At 36.9% G+C, this 10,981-nt stretch overlaps 1 protein-coding gene and 1 pseudogene across 1 annotated transcript; both read right to left on the bottom strand.

Annotated features, from left to right (window-relative positions):
* Positions 1-828: 828 nt before the first annotated feature.
* Positions 829-1,909, bottom strand: LOC147409257 (cytochrome P450 81Q32 pseudogene; annotated as a pseudogene).
* A 2,785-nt stretch (positions 1,910-4,694) lies between these two features.
* Positions 4,695-8,349, bottom strand: LOC147409256 (cytochrome P450 81Q32-like). The gene is made up of 2 exons (XM_086426989.1): positions 7,342-8,349; positions 4,695-5,449 (listed from the first exon to the last, which is right to left on the bottom strand). The coding sequence occupies exons 1-2, from the start codon at positions 8,242-8,244 to the stop codon at positions 4,817-4,819; spliced, it is 1,536 nt and encodes a 511-aa protein (XP_086283115.1). The 5' UTR covers positions 8,245-8,349; the 3' UTR covers positions 4,695-4,816.
* Positions 8,350-10,981: the final 2,632 nt, after the last annotated feature.

Genomic DNA, 10,981 nt, shown 5'->3' with positions numbered 1-10,981 from the left:
TATGACTAAGTAGGACCCAAGATGATTCGTCATTCAGATAATCAAAAGGAGTGAATCAAGTTTGTAGAAACTGTACCTAAGATTGCGACTTATGTGATCGAGTCACAAAAGAAAGTTTGATAGACCATTCATTGAGATCTCCTTGAAATTAATTAAGAATAAATTTATCATGAATCAAATTTTCTATTGGTTGATGGAAAAATACGACTATGGGATTGAGGTTTAAGGTTTTTTATTGAGAAGTTGGAGTTGAAGGGACCCCTCCTTGAAACAAATATCAACGAGATAATTACATCAATAAGCATCCTCAGTTATAACAAATTCCTCTCCAAAAGAACCAACTTTGCTAAAAAATCCATCGCCTTGTAAGTTTCTTTCCAAAAAAATTCAACCCACATGTTAAGAATGAAGTAGCCAATAGTTGAATTTCCTTAACTAGTTCCAAGTATTTTCCATGAGCTCTCAATCTCTTTTTTAATGCATTTGATTGAATAAAGAGAGTCGAGGATAAGAACACCTGAGCATTCCCCTTTCAATGCGCAAAGCTCGTTGCATTAATAATAGCACTGAGCTCTATATACGTTGTTGGGTGTGCTTAGGATGACAAGTTGGGTTTTGTGCGTTCAATACCCAGTATGAGCAGTATTTCCTTGGGGCCACCCATGAGGGTGCACCCTCATTTACCAGATGTATGTGATGTGCGGCCAGAGGGAGGGACCCATATGCCTCTGACCCTAGCTCTTTCAATCCCCCCAGTCGGACGTAAGTTCAGACACCCCCTTCATCAAAAAAATAAAATAATGCTTACCCGATTCAAAATGTAAGGTTTGTTTAGCAATAAACTTGATAAAATAAGGGAGTTTCTTTAATAAAATTGCAAAAGATTGGTCTGTCTGATAAATCTCTCTAGTTATAATGTGCCCTTTTTGTGAAGATGACTACAACTTCTTATGAGTTTTACCAAGCACTTTACTTAGTAGTACAATTTCAACATAATGCAACTTTCAACTTTCCACTACTCCAAGTTTACCAAACTAATAATAAGGTGGATCAAAGTTGCGAAATTAGGTTCAACATGGTTGAACGTGGCCTACATTTAGCCTCCAAGAGCTTAGTCCTAGCCATGGTGAGTCCAATCGATCCCTTCGTTCATATCCACCATTTCTTCTCCGATCCTCTCCCATTCGAAACATTGAATCAGGGTTCCTAGTGTTAACTTGACGACACGCATTGCCAATCCCTCGCCTGGACAAGCCCTCCTTCCTGACCCAAACGGCGTCAACTTCTACCCATCTCTAACACCACTTTCCATGCCTTCAAACCTCTCGGGTTTGAACTTAGTGGGCTCAGCCCATATGTTAGGATCATTTTGTATGGTCCACAAGTTTACGAATAGAATTGTGCCACTGGGATTTTTGTAACCTCCTAAAATGCATTCTTTTGATGATGCATGCGGTAATAGTAGCGGGACAACTAGATACATTCGTAGCGTCTCAGCAATGATATTATGGAGGTATGGAAGCTTGGGGAGATCAGATTCATTGAGCAATCGGCCTTGTTCGACGTGAGCTTCAATTTCATCTCGGACCTTCTTGATCATTTCTGGATGATTAAGTAAAAGAGACATTGCTCATTCCATGGTTTCGGAAGAAGTGCTGGTCCCCACGCTAATAACACCTACACATAATATCAAAACAAAGAGAGACCCAAATATTAGAATTTAAAACAGTGGGAGAGAGTTTGTTCCATCATTGGAGGAACATATTTTTTGAGAACAAGAGAAAGTCTGATCGATTTTGAGTAAGGGTTGAAGTTTATTCTTAGGTACGACAATTTGAGGGGTATTACATTTGTTTGAGTCCTCATGTAATCGAGAGGTCACACTCAGGATTTCCCCCAATTGAAGCATGAAGGGCTTGGGATCTAGAATTGAAAATGGGGAGTCGGGATCAGCATAAAAATGATGTGATGAATCCCATGTGGGATGTCAAAGATGAATCCCATGTTGGAGAGTGCCCGAATGGTAAGATATAATGTTATTCTATCCTGACACTTGGCAAGCACGAGGAGCGTTCTACACATAAATTCCAAACTTACGTGTCTAATCCTCATAATTACTTATAACACACCAGAAATTCCATGCTAACGTGTCTAATCCCCGTAATTAGCTATCACTAAGATAAGCAGTACATACACTCTTTGGATTTGAAAGTTGGTTGAAAACCAACAATTATTACACACCATAAATTCCATGCTAACGTGTCTGATCCCCATAACTAGCTATCCAGAAACGGGTGCTATATATTCGTACAATTTGACACAATCTGAAAAAAGATCAAATTTGACAGTCTTGGCCGTCAAATTTCATAAAATTCGATGGATCAAGTGGTCGAATTGGCGTCGAATTTTTCATTGTCAAAATTTTTTTTTTTTCAACGGGTCGAAATTGTCAAATTAATGAAAGATGAGAGAAATCCGACAGCTTTAAGCCGTAAAATCTAGGAACATCAAGAATTTGACGGTCTTAAACTATCAAAATTCAGTTTCTTAAATTTGTAAGTCTTGGCCCGTCAATTTTTTCTGTTGAATTTTTCAGTTGTCACGTAGTACGAATAGCTTCACTTAGCGGACATTTAATCATCAAAGTAAATAAAATAAAATAAAAATAGAGTTTCCATTTACACACCAATAGTTTTACTTATAGCACACTAATTCTATTGACACCCCAACTCTTACTTATTATTAGGGCTGCAACTCAGGCGGTTGACCCAGGTTGGTGATCAACCCACACTTGACAGACACCAAATCATGCCCACGCCCAAGCCGACATTAAATGCTCAACCCAAGCCCAACCCAAGTCAGATTGACTCATTCCTTATTAATCTCATATAATTTAATAATGATATTCACCTGTATAAAGATAAGTGATATGTAAAAAAAATATAAAATCTATAATTATTCGTCCTAAAAATATTTTTCAAAGTTCACATAAATGAAATTATAAGCAAATGTTAAGAAAAGGATGATGATGATTAACAAAAATTTAAAATTTAAAAATATTTTTAAATTATAAGCGTATTAAGTTCGATTTCAGGCAAATTGGGCAACATGAACCCGGTTTGGTTGTGTAAATTTTTTTACTTTTTTTTGCCCCAAACCCAATTCCGAATCCTAGCCAACTATTCCCAGACCTGGCCTTGGTTGGCTTCGGCCCGCCCAGTTGCAACCTACTTATTAAATTAACTTTTCCACATTAATTTTTTTTTCCATGGTGCTTACCCTAACTTTCTTTCCTAAAGAGGAGGAATGCTATTCTCACTCACACGAAATCACCTCTACAGTAATATTAATTTCAATGGGGATGATAGTTAATCGGTTTAGTTTCAAACCTTAGCCGACCATAAGATGTTCAATATATACAAATGAGAAGGTAAAGCCATCCTTCATCAATTTGGGTTTTAAATGTGTGCATTCAGCATGCATAAGACATTAAGAACGGTGTTGGACGACGTACCGTCCAACACCAACTTGAGTGCTCAAGTTGAACACATCTGAGTAGGTTGCAAGTAAAATTGATGTGGGACAGATTTAAGTATTTATGTGTTGTTGGAACACATGTAGGGAGGTAGCAAGTGAAATCGATGTCCAACATCAAGTTGTGATTCAATTATGCAAATCTCGATAATCAAATGGATGGTGTGATTTTGATATAAAAATTTACCTCCTTCACTACAATTTTATTTTATTTTATTGTTGATCTAAGATTATAGATAGGTGAAAATCTTATTCAATGAAATTATAATTATACTCCTTGTCAATGATGAGAAAAGATATGGTTGAATGAGTTTAATGGATTCGAAGTTGGAGGAAGGAAATAGAGAATAGGTATTTAACATCAAAGAGATGGAGAAGAGGAGGGGGGGGGGGTGTAAATTTTAGAATACCCTAAATGAAAGAGAGGGACTTATCTCTCAACAATAGTTCGACATGTGGAGCAAATGACATTAGCAATAGAGAGAAAGTTTCTCTCTTGCCCACATGTCCTCTACTCACAAATTTATTTTTTTAGATTTCAAATCTTAGAAAGGGTGGGGATGACATGATGAAAGAGTGTAAATTTTAGAATACCCTAAATGAAAGAGAGGGACTTATCTCCTAACAATAGTTCGACATGTGGAGCAAATGACATTAGCAATAGAGAGAGTTTCTCTCTTGCCCACATGTCCTCTACTCACAAATTTATGTTTTTAGATGTCAAATCTTAGAAAGGGTTGTTGGGCTCACATTGATTATGACATTGACAACCCAACAACACATTCTTCTAGATTTCATGAAAATATTCATATTCAAAAAAATAATATTTAAAAAACTTATTTTTCAAACTTGATTCAAGATGTTAAAAATGGACGGCTATCAAACACCCAAATTTAAAAATAAAATTTAATGGTGAAAATTAATTATTTTTATAGTTCATATAATTTTATCCTCTACATCCCCATTGCATTAAATAATGATTTTGAATGTCCCAAGGGTATCAAATAAGAAAGTATTCTTTTTTCACCTATGGGCAGGATAAGGAGAGAGAAATTTTCTCTCTCATTGTTGATGTCATTCGTGTCGCATATCAAATGGTGGTTGTGTTAAGAGTAAATTTGCACACAGCACTGTCAGCAAAAAATCACTTGGTAGAGAATATTTAGGGGGTGAGAAACAACCCTTGTCATTGAACTTGAAAAAATAGCCTGTTTAGAATTTTAGTAAGTACTCTACTTTAACGGGCATGACTTAGTGGTACAATTTCAACAGAATACAACTTTCAACTAGTGGAAAGTTGAGAAAGTAGGTACAACATGCTTGAACGTGGTCTACAATTAGCCTCCAAGGGCTTAGCCCTAGACATGGTGAGTCCAATCACTTCGCTCATATCAACCATCTCTTCTCCGATCCTCTCCCACTCGAAACACTGAATCAGGGTTCCTAGCGCCAACTTGATGACTCGCATTGCTAATCCCTCGCCTGGACAAGCCCTCCTTCCTGAACCAAACGGCATCAACTTGTACCCATCTCTTACACCACTTTCCATGCCTTCAAACCTCTCGGGTTTGAATTTAGTGGGCTCATCCCATATGTTAGGATCATTTTGTATGGCCCACATGTTTACAAATAACATTGTGCCACTGGGAATTTTGTAACCTCCTACAATGCATTCTTTTGATGATGCATGTGGTAATAGTAGTGGGGCAACTGGATATAACCGAAGTGTCTCAGCAATGATATTATGGAGGTATGGAAGCTTAGGGAGATCGGATTCATCGAGCAATCGACCTTGTTCCACATGGGAATCGATTTCATCTCGAGCCTTCTTGATGATTTCTGGATGATTAAGTAAAAGAGACATTGCCCATTCCATGTGTTCAGAAGAAGTGTTGGTACCCGCCGCTAACAACACCTACAGATAGTATCAAAACAAATAGAGACCCAAATATTAGAATTTAAAATAGTGGGAGAAAGCTTGTTGCATTATTGGAGGTGCAGATTTTTTGGAAGCTTGAGAAAGTCTGATTGGTATTACATCTGGTCTTGATCTCTCGTGCAGCCAGAAGTCACTCAAGATTTCCCCCAATTGAAGCCAGTTGGGATCTAGAGATGAAAAAGGGGAGTTGAGTACTTCTCCAAAAAAGCCACATGAATCCTATGTGGGATTTCAAAGAAGAATCTCAAGTTGGGGTATGCTTGAATGATAGGATATAATTTTATTCTAATCCGACATGTGGCAAACTTTAGGATTGTTTAGACGCATAATTTACATGCTTAAGTATCACATCCCCATAATTATTTATCTAGAAACGTGGCAAAAACATGAAAATCAATCTACAGATGCAACTTCTATGCCTGCGTGTTAGCATTTCTATGATTGATCTAGCCAGACATGCTAATGTTATAATTAGAGATCTCATGTTTATAAATAAGTAAATAACAAAAATGAAGGTAAGCACTTTTTACTCTTGGAGTCAAAACTTTGTCGAAAACCTTGATCATTGATGTATAAGTATAGATGCTTGCGGGCCACCCTTAAAGCATCAGAGGATCATATTAGATCAAGAGGTTGAACCAAATCAAGAACATACATGCACTATTCAAAAGATGCCCTGTGGTATTCATCCCAAGTGTTGTGGTTTGTTGAGCTAGATAGTACTTGCCAATTAAGTGGCATTGTTAATCAAGCTACATGTCATGCCAGTTGAGCTCGGCACTAAGTTTGTTGGAGGGTTGAAGTAAGATTGTAGGTTTTTATTTTATAGTGAATCGATGTGATCCGTAGATGTACCTCAATCTTAAAAGAATCACGTAAATTTTATGTTTTCTATGTGATTTGTCTTTGTTTCAATTTGATTGCCCTTGTTATTTTAACAATAGGCATTTCCACTTGAATTTTCGTTAGAGTAATGTTGAAGTGACCCCAAGACTGACATCGATTCTCACTTGGCTGATGTGGAAGTGTAACATCTTCATCTTTGGTTATGTGTGCATCTCCACATCATCAAAGTGACTATCGAAGTCAATCTTGTGGTTTCTCTAGCATGACTCCTTTCGTTATATTACTTGGACGACATGTAGATAAAAACATGACCACAACAGAAATCACTCTAGCACGTCTCATTTTATTATATTTCTTTGTAGAATAATTATATAATAAATGTCCTATTGGTTTAATTCCAAACTCTTAATGCAATCTCTGAGATTTAAAAGGTATAAATTTAAATTTTCCCATCTCATGAAGAAAGAGATTCTGACACATGACCTGATGGTACATGGTACTTGTTAGAAAGCTCCAAAGGGATCCAGTCACATTGGCTCTTTCAGAGTTGACTTTTATGAGTCAAATCAACAGTCAATAGAAGTCTAATCTACTTAAGCTTATTTTAGTGAGAAACATTTTCCTTACTAATTTAACAAAGATTTTAATCCCTTTAGGTTTTACTCAAATGGATTACCATAATATCAATCCAACAGGTCATGGTTTCAAAACTCGTTAGAGAGATCGAGACGTATCGTTCGAGTCATCTCAATATTTGGCATGAATGAGAGTATGAGACAGATGCACAAATCAATTTTTTGAACTAAATTAAATACCTCAAGTTCATTTTTTTTAATTTTTGAATGAGACGTCTTGAACACATCGAAAAACTCATCCAAGCCGACTTAGTATTAGACATGGACGAGACGAGACCCGAAACCAAGTTTTAAAACCATGACTAACATCACAGCCCTTTAAATTAAAAAAAAAAAGGGAAGGTTACCAAAGTTCCACCTAACTCCTTAATGAGATTTAGTTCTTACCAGAATGACACCTCGGATCATTTGGTCAGTATAGTAATCGGGTTCAGTCTCTTGAAGAGACAGCAGAACATCGATTAACGTCGCCTTCTTCGTACTCTCTTCATTTGTTGCACTTCGCTTTCTCCTACGCTCTTCGATCAATCCATCCAAGAACACATCTCTAATTTTTCCTAATTTCTTAAACCTCTTCTCTATCCCATTAAACCCAAACCACTTCAAAAAAGGCAAAAATTCTACAGGGTTCGGTTTACCAGTCAACGAAATCACTCCTCTCACCACTTCTCTAAACAACTTCCTTTCCTCCACATCTTCCTCCTTATCACCATAATATCTCTTCCCAGCAATCATCATCATCATCATGTTCAGAGTCAACTCCCAAAACATTGACTTCATCTCCACCGTCTTTCCTCCATCATTATTTCTAGTAAGCCGTTGGATCATAAACTGAATCTCATCTTTGCGGATTTGATTGAACGTCTGAATGCGATGGGAGGATAAGATTTCAATGGTCGCAATTCGTCTTAGATTCCTCCAGTTGGGTCCATACGGAGCCCACACGAGAGTGCTGTAGTTGTAACCCATGTGTTTTCCCATTAACAGACGAGGGCGGTTCGCGAAGATGATGTCGTTCTCGGTGAAGCATTCTTCTACGGCAGATGGTGAAGAGACTATGAGAACCGGTCGAGAACCGAACCGGAGTAATACTATCGGTCCAAAGTAGTTCGAGATTTTAGCTAAGGTTCGTACGAATGAGTTTGGGTTTTTGAAGAGATGAAGATGGCCGATTATGGGGAGAGAGGGAGGACCTGGTGGGAGATTTCGATTCTTTTGAAAGAAAAATTTGGAAAGAAGAAAGATGAACAAGAAGAAGAGAAGTAAGAAGTTGATCATCAAGTTCTCCATGCTGTTGTATCGGTTGTGATGCGTGGGTTTTGGATGCAAGAAAGAAATTATATATTCTAATAGAATCAGGATCAGGTAAATTTTCCCGTTCTCGTAAAGAAGAAATGGTGTCTACGTGGCAACTATTGTTGGAGTTTAATCGTTTTCTATATGACGTGCATGTGTTTAGTCTCTACTTAAAATGTGACGCGTAGACAATCTATGTTGCTATAGGAACGGGACACCGTTTTGGATCATGAGTCAGGCGTAGTGGCGTCATCAAATGCGTGTCATATTTAACTATAGTGTCTACTAAAGTTAAAGGATCAACGACAAAAGCACCTGCCATGTGTAGATAAGAATAGGGGTGAATCGGATAGCTTTGGAATGGTTAGAAAAAGCTGCCATTTGATTCCAGCATTTTCCAAATTTCAATGATTTCTCTTTAAAATAGTTTAATGAAGTTTTTTTTACAAATAACGTAAGGAAGCTGCATTATTGCCTTCATTATTAGACAGTTAGTTGACCTGACAACCCATAGAGAACCGTTGATTTTCTAACTTGTATCTCGTGAAAATAAATCTGTGATTATTTGTGCAACACCAGGTCAATTAAGTGTTGGACCAAGTGTCCAACGTAAGCAGTGTAGCATAACTCATAAAATAATGACCAATTGTATGAAATTTCATGTACGTTGTTTGTTTTTGGATTTTGTTGACACGTCCCTTTAGATGGATTAAATATACCTTGGACATTGAAGTTGCTATAAAAATGCCCCCAAAAGATTTTTTTATTATCATACTAGAATATTCTTTAAAATGTTTTTTTTTTCAAGATGTACTTAATGCACCTAAATGTGTGCCCCAAGGAGCTTTATAAGATATCGGTGACCCATAAGTTTGAAACATTTCTAAGGAAAGTTTAGTTCGATTTTGATCCTTATTTAGTAGAATCAACTTATGTCAGTTCGATTCCAATTTAACACTAAATGAAATCAAATCAAATCAAATTGTATCTCTAGATAAGAATATGAGACAAGAGGATCTTTAGCTTCACTTTCTTTCCACACCCCACGTAAGTAGAACTTTAGCCAACCTAGTAACTCTAGGGGTAGGGGTTTGTTTGAACCAATTCTTATGTTCTTTCATTGATGTATGAATTTCATAAAAATAATCATTAAAAAATAAAATGAATATATTTTACTTCATAACATATGATATCATTTAATGACATAATTTTTGTTTTTAATTAATATAAATTTGCTTCAACACTACTCACACTTCTCTCATCATAATAGCAAAAGAAGAACACTTTCGTAATTTTAAAAAGAGTCGAGATAAACTGATGCACTAAAACATATGTGGTTTATACGTGATTGATGTGGCAAGTTCAAAGAACACTTTTTCACTCGTATCTTGAGGAAAGATTTTATGGTTCCCATACCCTTTCGCGTCAAGGTGTACGATGTGAGGTCCAATCTTGAGGTTACTTCAGCATTATTCTTACCAATATTAGGATCTCGCTCATGTGGTTGTCTACCAAGGATTTGAGATGGCACCTTGGATGCAAACAAATTTAGGGATTAAGCTACAGAGCATGTGAAGGTACTTAGATCTTGGTGGCCTAGCTTCTTGTGTGGACAATTTCACCCAAGTCCATCTAAGTGTCAGAGTTGGGGACATATCTCTTTTTGGCTAGATGAGTAACACCTCAGTTTCCTTAGAACAAAGGAGCTAGCAAGTGGGAGGAGTAGCTTGGCCTAGTAAGTCTAGCCAAGCTACATGCTCTTATATGAGCCTTAGTAGCTTGACCTAATGTGTATGGCCGAGCTATATTGGTGTCGTAATAACTCTAAACTTATGAATGGTGTAACTTTTGATCTAGGTATCTGTTTGACTATTATCATTTGATATTTTGGGTTGTCTTAGGTAGAAGATCAGTCAAGAAGTGATCATGTAATCATCCACTCCTAAAAGTATCATCCAAGAGTAATACAAGTGCCTAAATCACTTAATTCTCGCTCCCGCAAATTGAGATCGTCACTCAACTGATCGAAGATGAAAATAATATTGATTCAGGGTCTCATTGCAACCACTTTTCATCGTGTTCTTGGCTTAGTCGAATAATGCATAATCACACACAATCTAAATACTATAAGCTCCTTAACTCACTCAAATCTCATAAATTTCTCATTCAAATAACAAATCCATGATTTCCAAAACAAGTATTAATGAACTATAATCAGCCTTACTGTACCTCTAAGGACTAATATATTTTCTTACCTTGTGAATGAGCCTTCGACAGATCAGACATACCTTGTTCTCCCCATAATTTTTTTTGTAAAACCCATCCTAGTGAGATTAACCTTAAATAATTTCCAACACTTTGCATATACCTTTGAGCACATTCATAGCAGGTATCACAGTGACCACAAGGAGCAAAGAAGCAATTGCGTGGTTCGTCGTAGCAAATCACACATATCTTCCCATCATACAAGTCCTCAGAAGAGCTACACATCCATGACTCTGAATCTTCTTCACATGTTCCATAAGTAAATTGAATCGTCTTCCTTGGTATTAATGGGTCGGACTCGGTTACCATTACCTCCTCTTGGTGCGTCTGGCCTTTACATGCTCCAAGATACTTCAAGATCAAAGATATAACAACCATAATAGTTCCTACACATAGAAACAATATAACTCCCGTATGACTAAGACATTATTAGTACAAAAAAGACTTTAGACATCGATTTTTAAAC

This window comes from Akebia trifoliata, chromosome 2 (assembly GCF_017979445.1).
Source record: "Akebia trifoliata isolate Shusen 1 chromosome 2, ASM1797944v1, whole genome shotgun sequence".
Lineage (NCBI taxonomy): Eukaryota > Viridiplantae > Streptophyta > Magnoliopsida > Ranunculales > Lardizabalaceae > Akebia > Akebia trifoliata.
The sequence above is the reverse complement of the archived record's forward strand: the minus strand, read 5'-3'. Positions and strand labels throughout refer to the sequence as shown.